Source organism: Denticeps clupeoides, chromosome 19 (genome assembly GCF_900700375.1).
Source record: "Denticeps clupeoides chromosome 19, fDenClu1.1, whole genome shotgun sequence".
NCBI classification, from domain to species: Eukaryota; Metazoa; Chordata; class Actinopteri; order Clupeiformes; family Denticipitidae; genus Denticeps; species Denticeps clupeoides.
In genome coordinates, this window is record NC_041725.1 from 18,759,245 (window position 1) to 18,774,801 (window position 15,557).

The 15,557-nt window shown below is 50.4% G+C and overlaps 2 protein-coding genes across 7 annotated transcripts in view; both read right to left on the minus strand.

Annotated features, from left to right (window-relative positions):
* Positions 1–5,389: 5,389 nt before the first annotated feature.
* gfi1ab (growth factor independent 1A transcription repressor b) lies at positions 5,390–9,565 on the minus strand. Its single transcript, XM_028961511.1, has 7 exons — positions 9,427–9,565; positions 8,325–8,740; positions 7,426–7,563; positions 7,077–7,339; positions 6,381–6,518; positions 6,116–6,281; positions 5,390–6,005 (listed from the first exon to the last, which is right to left on the minus strand). Exons 2-7 carry the CDS (start codon positions 8,434–8,436, stop codon positions 5,827–5,829), a joined length of 996 nt encoding a protein of 331 aa, XP_028817344.1. The 5' UTR covers positions 8,437–8,740; positions 9,427–9,565; the 3' UTR covers positions 5,390–5,826.
* Positions 9,566–9,836: 271 nt separating this feature from the next.
* Positions 9,837–15,557, minus strand: part of evi5b (ecotropic viral integration site 5b) — a 40,012-nt gene continuing 34,291 nt past the window's right edge. For 3 of the 6 annotated variants that reach the window (XM_028961503.1, XM_028961506.1, XM_028961502.1), the window contains exons 19-20: positions 15,282–15,377; positions 10,406–10,693 (exon numbers count right to left, since the gene is read on the minus strand). In XM_028961503.1, the coding sequence (XP_028817336.1) occupies positions 10,406–10,693; positions 15,282–15,377 (384 nt within the window). Of the gene's footprint in view, positions 10,694–11,025; positions 11,036–15,281; positions 15,378–15,557 lie in introns of all 6 variants that reach the window. The other 3 variants (XM_028961501.1, XM_028961504.1, XM_028961505.1) reach the window with 2 other exon arrangements.

The window sequence follows — 15,557 nt, forward strand, 5'->3', positions numbered from 1 at the left end:
TCTCTCTCTCGCTTTCTTTCTTTTTTTGTCTGTTGTGCATTTGTACTCCTTGTAGGCGTCTTGGAAACCACAGCAACCCAATAACACCAGTAACATCAATATCACACCTTTCAGTGTTTTCTTTCCTGCTCTTGTGTAGATGTAGAGTAAAATTACTCAGTGTGTGTGTGTGTGTAGATGCTGGGCCGTATTTCGAGGTCTCCTTCTCTTGGACTGAGTTTGGTTTCGCTGCAGTCTGACACATGGCCTGGCCTGCAGCGCGGGAATTACCGCCGCGCCGCTCCAACCGTTCATTAAATCACGACATCAAAAGCAACTTTACTTCAACGACTCGCCATCAAATATTCATCGGGCCTGAGAACAAATCTTTTGTCTTTTTTTAAAATTCCACCCTCCCCTCTTCCGGGCCTGTTCGGGTGCGGCGTTGAAATGGATCTTATGAATTTTTCAGGGGGATTCATAGCTCCAATCAGGTCCGGTTAAGTGGAGAGGCCCCGCCCACCCTCTATCAGCAGCCCTTTCAGGGGATCCGGAGGAGATTTGACTGGTACCGTGGTCTCCCATGACGCTGCTCTGCTGTGTGTGTGTGTGTGTGTGTGTGTGTGTGCACCCTACCCTACTTTCACTCTACATGACAAGCAGCGAGCGGAGAGCTTGGAGAGCAGCCATTACCGTCAAATGCAGAACAAGCGTAGCGGCTCTTACATAAAAGATTTTTCGGCCTTTCGCTCCTGTCACGTCGTTCGTCTTGTCACGTCGTGTCTGTTTCCTGGCGGAAGAGCTCTGTGCTGCTCTTAGCGTTCAGCCTCAGGGTCACGGTCAAGATTGGAGACGTAAAGAACCCCAAATCAGTTCTGTTTCCGGGGTTCCACTCGCACGGAAACATTCGCAGCCACAAACACCGAACGCACACAGCAAGACTGAGGATTAAAAAAAATTTTTTTTTTTTTTTTTTGTGAAATTTCATTTATTATAAATTTTTTTTTTTATCAAACCCGACAAAAAACCCAAATGGCGCGTTAGCAGCCAAAAAAAGCGGCGAGATGTCCGGACCCCCGAGTGCAGCCGGAGTGACAGCTCGCGTGCGGGTACAATGGTGATCTGTGATGCTAAATCAGGCAGATAAACACGTCTTTAAACGAGTGACCCCGCACGTCCACTCGGGCCCCCCCGCCGGACGCATGCTGTTCGGGGCCCGCCGTGGGGCCCGGACGTGTGTGCCGGGCTAATGGAAAGCTTTCAGGGCTCCGAGCCCCTAGAAGAATGTCGACTCGAATTTGGCCTCATGGGCTGGCCAGGCTCGCCGTAACAGATACTGGAGTGGCCACACACACACACACACACACACACACACACACACTCCTCCTTTGAAAGCAGACAGTGTAGAGTGCTTTGGGGGTTTGTGGGGACCTGAGGGACCTGCTTTATCAAACAGTCCTGAAGACAACAAGGCCCGAAACACAGTGAGTTTGTGTCACACGAGGGGGTGGGACATTGGAGGTGTGGCTTCCAGCTTGGGGGGGAGGGTGGGGCCAGGACAACAAACTTTCCCGTTTTCCTTCCAGCAAAATTTGAATTTTTACACTCCAAAACTATTCCAACATTTTAAATCAAAGTGATTTATTGCTTCTTAATTTTACTAAAGAGAATTCTACTAAACTGAAGTAAGTGAAAATTTGTAAAAACTTTGCAACGAAACGGCAATCCTTTTTTTTAATGAAAAGAACACCAAATCCGGCTTGGGACTTTTTAATTGACGGGATTTTTGTCTTTTTCCTGAAGTTACTGGACATTTTTCTCGCTTTAACATAAAGCCTGGCTGTGTTCTCTCCTCCTCTCCGCTCCTCCTTCATGAATAATTTGTGGCCGCGCGGTGACAGCTGCGCAGTTGGCCTGCAGTCGGTTTTTTTGGCTCAGGTGAATAATGGATAAGCTCCCTGCAACAAAAGAACGTGACCTATCCGAGGCGCGACGCGCCCGTGGCTGTGTACCGCGGCTGGCGCTGCCGGGCCGGAGGACAGGTGAGAGGGGAGGGGCCTTCTTCTTTTTTTAATCCCGACCAATGGCCGGGCTGGAATCCCTCCCTTGACCCTGACCTCTTCCGACAGAGTGAAGCTGTGCTTCGGAAAGCCGCTTTGATCTGCGAACAACAGAGGTGAGGTCTGTGCAGGTGAAGCGGTGGATGAAGAAGGCCACGAGTGAGAGAGAGAGAGAGAGAGAGAAATCTCCACATCTCCTACCTGTCCGCCAGGTGAAAGGCTTCGCGGGCCTGATGTCGAAGCTCCGTCGCTGCCCCAGAATCTTCAGATTTGCCCGGATTCGCAAAGAGACCAAATCTTTTCCACCTTTTATTCCACATCAATTATGCATGGCCCCAGACCAGCGAGAACCTCGGTTCTGCGGGTTCTAATTGCACAACCATGTCGGCTGCAGTGAGACGTTATTAAGCCGTGACCAGAGGCCCGCGCTGCCCGCGTGCTCGTGGCCGGAGGGCTGTGTGGGAGGGAGAGAAGATGGCTTCTGGTGGCTTTGGATTCCAGGCCCCAGAATGCAGCGCTCTGATTACTTGGCCATTTCCGACGCCCTTCTATCCATATTTGATGTGCCTCGGGGTAACGGCTGCAGAAATCTGGCTGCCGCTGTGCATCCTGGGTAAATACGTCCCAGAACTGGACCCACAGGGCAGACAGAACACGACGTTTCTCCGGAATCTGGTCCATACGTTACGTGCGGACATAAAGCAACTGGCGACATGAAATATGGGACACGAGCAGCATGGGAACAATGAAGGCAAACAATCATGTAGAGAACAAAGAAGACAGAGAGACAAACAGACAGACAGAGACAAACGGACAGATAGAGAGACGGCACTAAAAACCAGTGAAATAAACAATTACTTTGCAGAGGAACAAATATGCAAATACTGCTGTGAGAGAAATGTTATAGAATTTTCTGACCATATAAGGTACGTGAGTGGGCGTGCGAGTGTGCAATTTCGATTTGACAGATCTGTGTAAACATCACTGATCAGCTGTAGTTTATTAATGTTTACTAATCATTTATATCTCCAGGAGTCACGGCTAGTTACCTGCAAGTTGTAGAGGACTCACTAACTACCCACTTATTTCTGATGCCCAGAAGATGAACTTTAAACATGTTTTTATGAACAACTTTTTTAAAGGTGGAGGAGCCTGTAGGCATGATTGACAGGTCTCATACCCCCCCCCCCGTAGTGCAGCGTCTGTCTCCTCCCTTTACTGTTTTTTTTGCTCCTAATACAACTTGATGTGACAGAGGCATCGGCTAACGTCACTTATGTGACCACACCCACCACAAAACATTCCGTCTGATTAATTAGTCTCAATATGGTGATCATGTCACACCGTGATTGACGGCTGCCCGTAACCACTTCTGTTTTTGAATCTTTCTAGAACCATAAAAAAAACTGTGGTGGGGGGTTATAGATTATTATTATTATATATAATGTTTGCAGTACTGTGTGGAGAAACCAGTCAAACCAGTAAAACCAAAACCAGTTGTTGACCAGAGGTCAACAGTTATTTTCTCCAATCTTCCACTTTTTAATTATTACTTTTTACACTAATACTAATTTCAGCGTTACTGTATTTAGTTTCACTACTGTGTGTGTGTGTGTGTGTGTGTGTGTGTTTTACACAGTACTGTATGTTTATGTGTGTGTTAGTGTGACGTCAGCAGGTTTGTTTTATTTTATATTAAACCCGGGCAACTGGTGAGCATTTCAGTGGGAAGCCCGTCAGATGGTGTTCACAACTTCAGGCTGGATGCGAGCGTCTGTTCGGGATCCGCAGCTCCACTGTGGGAGTTATTTTCAGGACGTTGCAGAGCAGGTCGCCCATAACGGAGCCCATTAGACCAGCAGCAGGGGGTTCCACCTCCCTTCTCCTCAGACAAGCTCAGCAAACTTTACAAATCCTCCATTCCCTACTCCATCCTGCCCAAACAACAGGACTTTCTGTCCGGGTCAGTTTATGAGCGGGTGAGTTTGTAAGCGGGTGGGTTAGTTAATGAGCGGGTGAGTTAGTTATAAGCAGGTGAGTTTGTGTGCGGGTGAGTTTGTTAAGAAGCAGGTGAGTTAGTTATGAGCAGGTGAGTTTATAAGCGGGTGAGTTTGTTATAAGCGGGTGAGTTTGTGACCGGGTGAGTTTGTGAGCGGGTGAGTTAGTTATAAGCAGGTGAGTTTGTGAGCGGGTGAGTTAGTTATAAGCGGGTGAGTTTGTGAGCGGGTGAGTTTGTGAGCGAGTGAGTTAGTTATAAGCAGGTGAGTTTGTGAGCGGGTGAGTTAGTTATAAGCGGGTGAGTTTGTGAGCGGGTGAGTTTGTGAGCGAGTGAGTTAGTTATAAGCAGGTGAGTTTGTGAGCGGGTGAGTTAGTTATAAGCAGGTGAGTTTATGAGCGGGTGAGTTAGTTTTGAACAGGTGAGTTTGTGACCGGGTGAGTTTTGTAAGTGGGTGAGTTTGATGAGTGATTTCAGTTACTGCTTACTGAAGCTGAAGAGTCCTGATTACATGTTGATGTGTTCTATAAAAATGTCCTGACTCGGTGGGATCTCCTCACATCTGCTCAGCAGATATTCCGAGCGGCGAAGATCTGACGACCCGCATCTCCCACTGCGCATGCGCGCGGCCGCCGAGACGGACGTAAAACGTCGCCGAGTAAATAAAGGCGAGTGGGGATGTGATTCGTGCAAACAGCGTCCCGCTGCGGGCCGCGTTCTGATTTCTGCTGATTCCGTCATATCGTCCAAAAATTACAGTAAATACATAAAAACGAAACGCCGCGCCGCGTACAAAAAGTAGTAAAACTCGAATCAGTTCAATTAAACTTCGTTCATCGTCCAGAGAGGATCTGCTTTGTTATTAGTAGCGATATTCATATTCGCATGATTATCGGCATTAATAACTACTTTGAGATCATAATAAATAAAGAAACAAATAGAGACATGAACATAAAAATAAAACTTTATTCTGCGTCGGAACTGACGAGAAGCGGAATTTTCTCTCCCCGGTGCAGGAGCCGAGTGGCGAAAATTCGTTCAATTCGATTTTCTTTCGATGCTTTCCGGACTTAATCTGTGTTTTATGGCGGATTTGAAAGCGGAAATAAATCTTTATCGTGACGCGGAGAGACCTGAACTCGTCCCGTCTTCCTTCTCGCTCCGGGCGCCATTAAAAATTTACAGTTCGCCACAATGGCGTGTCATCCACTGTTACTCACATCTCTCCCCCAAAAAACCTTTTACGAATTATTGTGAATTATTGTCTGGCGCCTTTTCGGTTTCGGCTGCTTTCGTCGTTTCGTTTTTTTTGCGAATTCAAAGTAGAATAAATTGTGACAAGAAGCATCGTGGACAAGATCCAATGTATTTCATCAATAAGCGTTTTTATTATTAATAATAATATTCATACGTCAATACAGTAATAAATAATTCAAGGGCGTATTGAAATACTGTAGCCTACTGCACAGAAATATTTAAATACAGGCCTCTACTGCAGTCGGGCGTCATCATATAAATAATCGATGTGCAAATTCCAGTAAAAATATAAAACAGGAGCGAAATAAAAACACGACAATATCGAACGTTTCCACGTACGTCCTGCCCGCCGTAGTGCCAGCCACGCCCGCACACGGACGCGGGCCAATCAGAGCGCGTATGTCAATTGCGCGGCCAATCGGAGGCGCGGCCAATCGACCAATCGGCCGAAAGGCGAATAACGAAGAGAGAGAGACAGGGACAGAGAGAGAGAGAGAGAGAGAGCGGGAATAATGAAGGGACGCTGTCTCCGGGTCACTTCAGTCCGTGCTGCGTCTCCTTGTGTCGCCGCAGGTCCACCTTGCGCTGGAAGCCCTTCCCGCACAGGTCGCAGCCGAACGGCTTGAAGCCGGTGTGCTTGCGGCTGTGGGTGATGAGGTTGGAGCTCTGGCTGAACGCCTTGCCGCACACCTGACACTTGTGCGGCTTCTCGCCTGCGGGGGGGACGGGGGACGAGGCGCGTCAGCGTGGAAAGCGGCGCCCACGGGTGGGTGTGGGTGTCATGTGTGTGTGTTTTTTTTTTTTTTTTTTGGTCGGTACGCACCCGTGTGGATGAACGTGTGCTTCTTCATGTCGGACTTCTGGTGGAAGCGCTTGCCGCAGTACTGGCAGGGGTAGGGCCGCGTGTCGGAGTGGATCAGGAGGTGCGTGGACAGCGTGGACGACCTCTTAAAGCTCTTCCCGCAGATCTTGCAGTCGAAGCTGCGTTCCTGCGCGGATTTGTTCCGTCGTGGAATTAGTCGTGTTATTTCGTTAGTGTTTTGTTGGTGTGTGTGTGTGTGTGTGTGTGTGTGTGTGTGTGTGTGTACCTGAGAGTGCACCGCTTTGTGCTGCTCCAGACTCACTGCGTGCCCGAACGTCTTGCCGCACAGCTCACAGGCGAAGGGCCTGGTCCCGCTGTGGGACCTCCGGACGTGGACCTCCAGCCCGTGGGGGGTGGAGAAGACCTGCAGGAGGCCAATAAACCTTTATTTAAATGTCCCCTTACAAACAGAACCGAACTCGGAGCTCCAGGTGAGGATGGAGGATGGATCCACCACTGGATCATTTACAGTATTTACCAGACGTCCTTATCCAGAGGGACTTTCAGTCAGTAGTTACAGGGACAGCCCCCCCCCTGGAGACACTCAGGGTTAAGTGTCTTGCTCAGGGACACGATGGTAGTAAGTGGGGTTTGAACCTGGGTCTTCTGGTTCATAGGCGGTGGGGTTACCCGCTAGGCTACTACCACCCAACCACAACGAATTATTATTATTTTCATTTTTTTCTTTTGTTACTTTTATTAATCCCGAAGGAAATTGCTTCTCTGTATTTAACCGTCACCCCTGGGGAGCAGTGGGCACCATGACAGGCGCCCGGGGACCAGCGTGTGGGGACAGTGCACCTTGGCGGATCGGGATTCGAACCCGCAACCTTCTGATTACGGGGCCGATTCCAGAAAGCGGAAATCGTGGACGGGTGTGTGTGTGAGTGTGTGTGTGTGTGTGGGGGGGGGGGGGGGTCACCTTGCTGCACTTGACGCACTTGAAGGCCCCGCCCAGCACCAGGCGCGCGCACAGCATCTCGGACCCGGGCTTGGTCTCGGCGGCGCGCTCCGCGCCGCGCTCGGCGTAGAACCCGAGGCCGGAGTCCAGCGGGTGGTGCGAGTAGCTCCGCTGCACCAGGTGGCGGAGGTCCGAGCCGGAGTAGCCGCTCCACGCGTAGGGCCGGAAGGGCGCGGAGAACGGGTGCGCGTCGTCCGCCGAGGGCGAGAAGGATTTATCCGAGTCTGGAACGACGGGCCGTGTTAAATACATGCGTTCATAACGCGTTAAATACAAGCTTGTAACGCGTTATAACGAAGGCGGCGCTCACCCGGGGACGCGGACGGGGACGGCGGCCGCCAGTAGTCCGGGCAGCTCAGCGGCGACGCGGCGGGCCGCCCTGCCGGCTCCGCCAGCCGGGAGTCCGGGGAGAGTCCGCCGCAGCATCCGGCCTCCGGGAGTTTGGTGTCTGGGGACGAAACGCACTTTTTAATGCATAAAACAATTCAATTAAATGAACGAAAACGAAATATCGGTAGAATGCAAATGCATAAAAAAAAACCAAATACTTTACCAGCAGAGGGAATCATTACGGAAATAATTCTAATAAAATATCATGTAAACTGATGTCCATTAAAACGACTCAAGTGGTTATAAATGAATAGAATTAATTTATCAAAGCAGCTCAGTTGCATTTCGTCGTAAATATTTAATCATCCCGACTGGAGATTTTGTTACGCAGCGGCGACGAAGAGTTTAAAAAAAAAAAAAAAAGCACAAAATTCCCGACGAGTGTAGAACCGCGGTGCTGAATATTGATCTAGAAATCTGGAAATACAGATCCGCCCGCGTGTGTCTGGAAAACCAGGAGAAAAAGACCAACCAGGAGAAAAAAGAACAGGAGAAGAAGAACAGGAGAATAAACCAATCAGGAGAAGAAGACCATGAGAAGAAGAAGATCAGGAGGGGAAGAAGAAGACCACGAGAAGAAGACCAGGAGGAGACGAAGAAGACCATGAGAAGAAGAAGATCAGGAGGGGAAGAAGAAGACCACGAGAAGAAGATCAGGAGGGGAAGAAGAAGACCACGAGAAGAAGACCAGGAGGAGACGAAGAAGACCATGAGAAGAAGAAGATCAGGAGGGGAAGAAGAAGACCACGAGAAGAAGATCAGGAGGGGAAGAAGAAGAGCATGAGAAGAAGAAGAGCAGGAGTCTTGGTGCCGCCCTACCTGCGCAGATCTGCGCCAGGATGGAGTCCAGGCGGCTGCGCTCCTCGTCGCAGGAGCGCGGCTGGTGGTAGCTGTGCGCCTTCTTGCTCTTCACCAGGAAGGACCGGGGCATCGCGGCGTGCGTCTCTCGTCCAGAAGCCCCGGCAGCGTCCGCGTCGCGGCTTTATCTGCGCTCGGACGCCCCGTTCTGGCCGCGGTCGGAGCATGCGCAGTGGCCGCGCCCGTCTGCCAGGTGTTCGCAGGACAGGTGCTTTAAAAGAAGCCGCCGCCACCCCGGGCCTGTCCGGGCCCCGCCCACCGACTCCGATTGGGCCGCCGCGACAGGGGGGGGGGGGGGGGGGGGGGGGGGGGGTTATCGGGACGGGCACCGGGCACCCGCCACCGCGGCTGTAAATTTATAAAAGTGGCGGAATAATCTGTGAAAGGAGAGATTTTTATCAGATAAAAACGAACAACTCACGACTGTCGCGTGTGTCGTGCTTTAGTGACATTTTACGATGTGTCGCATCTTCTGTCCTAATTTGAAGAAACGAATAACCGCACTTTTTTATTTTATTATTATTATTTTTTTTAACCCAAAACGTCTTTCATGAATAAAAGCATAAATAAATAAACGACTTGAAAAGTAAGTTTGTCGTCTCGGGTTCCCGCGACAGTGGCGCCTTGTTCTCCGGACCCGCGGGGCGCGACGGCAGGAGGGGAGATGCGATCAGCGGCGATCGGCGCACGAAGCCGCTTATCGATCATCGCCAGTCCGCCGGTAATGAGCGCCCCCCCCCCGCGTAATTACGCTCGAATGAAGCTCCTTCGGACGCGTCGTTGATAAAGTTGAAGTTGCGTTGCTATAGAAACGGCCGGTGTTGGGGGGAGGAGGGGGGTTCCCCCCGGGCCGGAAGTCGGATCTCCACGTGCCCCGCGCTGATTAGACCCGCCGCGCCATCCGGGGAGATAAGACGGGTTTTTTTTTCCCGCGCAGTAAATACATAAATTAATAAAGGCGCGCATTGCGCATTAATAAAGGAGCTTCTTCCTAGAGGTTCCTTCTTGTTTGGTTGGACCAGCAGTAAAAGTAAAAAGAAGAAGAATACAAATATATAAATACCTGCCGCGACGTCACCGGCGCTCCGGACCAGCGCGGCGACTTCCTCAACCAGAACCCGCGACGTGACGTCACCGCGTTATTTATTTATTCAAGTCGGAGCCGCGCTTCAGTTCAATCAGACAATAAAAAAAAAAAAAAAGTGTCACTTTGATCAGCAGGTCGCCCGCGACACCGCGATTGGTCGCCGCTCTGGACCAATCGGAGGCCGGAACCGCGGGAGCCAATCAGCGCGCGCACAGGATGCGGCCCGCGGCCATCACGAAGCCCGGCGGGGGCGGACGTGAGGGAGAGCACCTGGACTCAGTCGCCCGCCGTCGCTGAAGAAACGTGGGAGACGCAACACGAATGACGTCACATGCCAAGAATAAATAACGCAACTTTATTTGGAACAAAAAAAAAAAAACCCAAACAGCAGCAGCAGATTCAGATTCTGTCGGAGGGGAGAAGAGACGCTTTTATTCGGGCAGCAGCCGCGTTCCTGTTCTAGAAAAATTGATCAGTGATCGGATCCGTTGAACGGTCCTGTGGTGGCGGAGACGTCCCCTGGGTGGAGCCCAAAATAAAATGTAATAAACATGTATTACACCTGAAAAGAATTCAGAACAATACACGTCACTTCCCTTTCTTTCGTAAAGAATTTTGGCTTGAAAACAGTCGTTTATTAAAAATACATTAATAATAATAATAATAATTAATCTCCCAATCGTAGGTGCTTGATATAAATCTGTAGCGTGCTGTCTTTAAATAAGAGGACATGCTGGAGGACGTTATCATGGACGAAGGAGAAAAGATGCAGACATGTACATATATACACGGGTACTCTGCTCCCTCGGATGACCCCTGACCCCTCCAGGAGACGGGACAGTGTTCGGGGCCCTCGGCGGGAGGGCGCGGGCGTGTCCCGCGTCTGGTACAAGTCGGTAAAACGCGACGCGGGTCCAGAATAAGGCAGCGGTGTGGGACATTCCTGACGGGTCTGTCACACTGTGGTGGTCTTTCGGCCGACGCCGGGTGGCACGGAGAGGCGAAGGTCCGCCCCGTCCTCGTCCCCCTCGCTGTCCGTCTCGCCCAGGTCGGGGTGCAGCGTGACGCGGCCGCCGGCGGCCTGCCGAGCCTCGAGGTGGGACGGGAGACTGATGGTGATGGCGGCGGCGTCTTCATCGGAGGAGCGGTCGGACTCGTCGGCGGCGCAGTAGTGGTTAACGATGTGGATGCCGTCAAAAGAGGGCGGGGCGGCCACGCCCCTCTGGCCTCTTAAACAGCGGATCTGCGGAGAGAAGAAGACGACGGCGATTTTACCAACCGGCCCAGACAATCACAACACCGCACGGCATGCTGGGAAACGGGCAAAACACGTACACGCAGGCCGAGCGCGATCTACAGAACCTAGAGAACCCGGGGAACGTGGCGGTTCTGCAGCAGCCACCACGGAACGTCCCCGCCACGAATGTGAGGACGTCAGGACGTTTTTTTTAACCGCCGGTAACTACTGCAGAACACGAGAATGAGTCGGGCTGGAAAAAGAAAATGGAAAAATAAAACGATGACGGGTCGGGTTTCCTGATTCAGGCGCGATCACGGCCACACGAGCACACTTACCTGGAAGCGACTGTCCCATCGAGACAGACATGTAGGAAGAGAGACAACGAGACACGTTTTTTACAGACACACACACGTTTCTCCTTTCATGCTTCGCTTCGAGAACCAGGACAAAATACGTCCTCCCGTTGGCTTTAAACATTTACATTATTCACCAGACGCCCTTATCCAGAGCGACTTACAATCAGTAGTTACAGGGACAGTCCCCCCCTGGAGACACTCAGGGTTAAGTGTCTTGCTCAGGGACATGATGGTAGAAAGTGGGATTTGAACCTGGGTCTTCTGGTTTATAAGCGAGTGTGTTACCCGCTAGGCCACCACCTCCCTCTGACATCGCAGTCACGGACCGGGTAACACCAGAATACCACAGGGTGTGTCCAGGGGGGACGGTCCCCGTCTCACCAGCTGGGATTAGACTCTGTGGAACAGGTTTTTCGCTCCAAAAGCAACTGAGCAACTTTTGAAATTAAGTTATTGCACTAAATTCACTTTTCCGCAATTAATGGCCAAATGTTCGTACAATTTCATTTTACGACTTAATTTTAAACCTTAAAACCAGGTTCTTTATTCTCTCTCAGTGTGACTCGCGGGTTCGCGACACCGATGCGGCGCCGGGTAACGGCAGGTAATTATTAGCGCCGCCGCAGCTTTCTGCAGAGCGGGCAGGCGTGTGACGAGGCGGAGGGGAAATGTGCAGGGGGGGCGATAGCGGCAGAGAGTAGAAAAAAAATAAAAAACACCACACACACACACACACACACACAATGCATGATTTAGTACGGGCAGGTTCGAGCGCGAGCTCCTCTCCTCCTCTTCCCTCCCCGGCCCGCCTCTATTCTTCCTTTCCGCAAATCTGACTTCATCCTGCCCCAGTAAATCATTTAAAACGTCCTTCTGTTCGCGGCCGAGATGCCGCTCGCTCGGGGCCAATCGCGAACAAAACAATCAGGAGCTCAGTTCCAGGGCAAAGACGATCTCCTCCGGTCCTCCACACCTTCTTCCGCCAAGTCTGATGACCTGAGAACGAAGTTCTACCCACTCTGAGTGAGAAATTTTCAAGAGCGATTCGGCATGTCATTAGCGAGAAGGCTGCAGATGAGTAAAATCACCACGAGAACGTTTCTGCTGAGCAGGCCCATGGATGGTGGATCTGGTGGAGCTAATAACACGAATACACACACACACACACACACACACACACACACACAACAGGGGTCCAGAGGATTAGACAGGAAATCCCACTCTGACCCAGCAGATGAATGGTGGTGAGGATCCGGGTTCTGATCAAAGCCGCACTCTGCAGTCAGATCTTCACCGCCTCACCTTCTCAACATGCCACTTAATACAGAGGGGAACAGAATTCTACTGGACTGCTTAATAAGCACGCCACGCCCAGCTGGTGTTCTAGCCTGGCAGGTGACACACTCACCTCTGAACCAGGAGACCACCAAGTCCCAGGTTCAAACACCCCACTCGTGTCCCTGAGCAAGACGGTTAACCCTGAGTGTCTCCGGGGGGGGACTGTCCCTGTCACTGCTGATTGGAAGGCGCTCTGGATAAGGGCGTCTGGTAAATGCTGGAAACGTAGATGTAGATTCCTAAGGGCGTACCCGCCCCTTATCTTTCAACACAGGCCACCCAGATACTGGTTCAGTCCAGCAATCTCACGACTGGACTACTGCAACTCCCTTCCAGCAGGTCCAGTATAAAACTCGCGAGGACCCCGGTCCAGATTAGTGCACGCATGTGGGCCCTATTTTCAGAACGCCATAATAAACACATAGCACTTGCAGAAATAAAGAAGTTGTGACAGGAAGTGGCTTGCTTGCTGGTTATCTGCAAGTCGGAGAGGAGGAACAAACCACCCGGTTCAGCCCTTTTTTGTTTGGGTGTAATTTCTCCCGACGCACAGAGGATTAATGATGTTTATATGAAAAATTTTTCCCAAAGGGGAGGAGCCTGTATGCATGATTGACAGCATGCCCGAATAGCGCAGCATCCATCTCCACCGTTTTCCTCTGTACAGAAATTAGACTAATTACAGAGCCTTGAAAAAGTACTCACACCCCTTGAACTTTCACATTTTGTCACCTTACAACTTTTTTTTATTGAGATTTTATGTGAGACCGACACAAAGTAGCACATAACTGTGAAGTGGAATAAAAACGAAACATGCACTAGTGGGTAACACACTCGCCTATGAACCAGAAGACCCGGGTTCGAATCCCGCTTACTACCATTGTGTCCCTGAGCAAGACACTTAACCCTAAGTTGCTCCAGGGGGGGACTGTCCCTGTAACTACTGATTGTAAGTCGCTCTGGATAAGGGCGCCTGATAAATGCTGTAAATGTAAATGTAAAAAGTGTGCCATGCATTTGTATTCAGCCTCCTGTACTCCGATACCCCTGAATAAAGTCCTATCAGAAGCCTTCAGAAATAACGTAGTGAGACAATTATGAGTCCACACGGGTGGAATTTAGTCTCACTATAAATACACCTGCTCTGTGAAGGCCTCGGTGGTTTGCTAGAGAACATTCATTAGTCATGAAGACCAAGGAATGTACCAGGCAGGTCACAGATAGGGGACACAGCAAACCTGTGGAATGAGGTTCTCTGGTCAGTTGAGACCAAAGTTGAAATTTGGGCCTAAAAGCCAAGCGCTGTGTGTGGCGAAAATATAACATGGCTCATCACCCCGAACCCACCATCCCCACTGTGAAATGTGGTGGGATGCTTTCCTTCGACCTGGACAGGGAAGCTGGTCAGGGATTCACCTTCCTGCAAGAAAATGACCTGAAACATGCAGCAAGAGCCACAATGGAGGAATGCTTTAGATCAAAGATGTGTTAGAATGTCCTGCTCAAATTCCCGTCCTAAGTCCCATTGAGCGCCTGTCATGGCTGCCCACTGCTCACTCAGGGCGATGGGTTAAATGCAGAGGACAAATTTCACTGTGTGCACCGTGTGCTGTGCATCACATGTGACAATCACTTCACTTTAATTAAAGTGCTTTTTTGCATTGGTCTCACATAAAATCCCAAAAAGAAACACTACCAACAGCAGCCAAATGCTGCGTGGCACAGAGGCAGAACGAAACGTCTCAACATCAAAGAAAGAAAGTCCAGTTGCTGCGACTCAACCATCGCGACTTCACCAGGATGACTGAGAATCGTCACAGACATTCAACACAGTTTTACAGGGTCACTTCCCCCCCTTTTTAAATGCCTGTTTAAATGGGTAATATTAATTTGTAAATTGTTAAGCGAATTGTTAGTTAACCGAGTTCAAGATACATGAAATGAAAAAAGAAATAAAGTGCAAGTGTTTTAAGGGCTTGATGACCTGTTGTTGAAAGGCAGCGGGGAGAGGGGGACGCTGGACCAGTACATTTATCACGGCACGTAACGTGTTTTATACGCGCACCGTGCTTTTTCAGAGTTTAAATTCGATTGTTTTACCCAGGCTCGGGGCGTGCAAGGTCAGGTTGTGCGTTTCAATTAGTGCAAAAAATCTGTGGGGTGTCACGTGTGACAACTTTCACTGTCAAATGGGCACTGAGGCAGTGAAGTGAAGACGAGCCAATGCCGATTACAAAAGCAAAGTCTGATGTGTCGGGAAAAAAAAAAAAAGCTTTGACCGTGAAAAACTGTGCTATAAAATGTATAAATGACGCACGCAAAGCATGTCGCAAGTTCGGGCTTTTAAAAATCTGTACTTGGGCTCGGGTCTAACTAACGTCCTATCAGAAAGCCGGCCCCGCCCTTCGCCATCTTCGATTGGTTTAGAACATGACCTGTTCAGAACACGTGTGTTTGGGCGCTTACAGAGACTTTATTTACCCCGAATGGATGGTCTCATCGACAAAATTGGACGCACGCTAGAGAACTGAGAGGAGGCAAAAAATGTATTCTGAAGGACGACCACGGTGAAGAATAGTGCATTCTTGAGTGGGCTTGTGGAGAGCCGCCATACACCTCTTCCTGCCTAATTTCCTGCCCACACACAGAATTCGGGGGCGAACTCTGGCCATTTTCGGTGGTGAACTGCAGCGTGTGCAGGAGAGACGCGCACTTGCCCGCTGAGAAGCAGAGACGCAGGAAGCGCTCTGCGTGTAGTCAACACGTTCAAAGGCCTGTTAATCCAACAGAAGGAACGTGAGTGGGTCAAAAACCAAATGGTGACAATGCCGAAGAGCCCCCTCGCACGGCCCCTGCTCATCGAGTGCTTTCATTACCCAGAATGCCTGCGGCCCCACCTCATGCTTCAGCTCGGCGATCTGGTCCTTGAGGTCGCGGATGTACTGGGTGGAGTCGGTGTGGTTCAGTTGGCCCTGGACCTTCCCCTCTTCTTTCTGAGATGAGAGAAACACGCACACGAAAAAAAGAAATCAACACACGACCAAAACGTTCTTCAGATTTAATACACGCAGCTCTACTACCGACATGACGGAGGCTTGCACTCATTTTTCGGTTCGTATGAAACCTCGATTGACTGTTTCGCAAGTGTCAAATTTGCCGCGGGCTACCGAAGC

Excerpts from the sequence above, each read along its gene's own strand:
- gfi1ab (XM_028961511.1), bottom strand. The coding sequence starts at position 8,436 with ATGCCCCGGTCCTTCCTGGTGAAGAGCAAGAAGGCGCACAGCTACCAC. Across the intron at positions 7,340-7,425 it reads GTCCCCGTCCGCGTCCCCGG|ACTCGGATAAATCCTTCTCG; the intron begins GTGAGCGCCGCC and ends CCGTCGTTCCAG. Across the intron at positions 6,006-6,115 it reads GCACACGTTCATCCACACGG|GCGAGAAGCCGCACAAGTGT; the intron begins GTGCGTACCGAC and ends TCCCCCCCGCAG.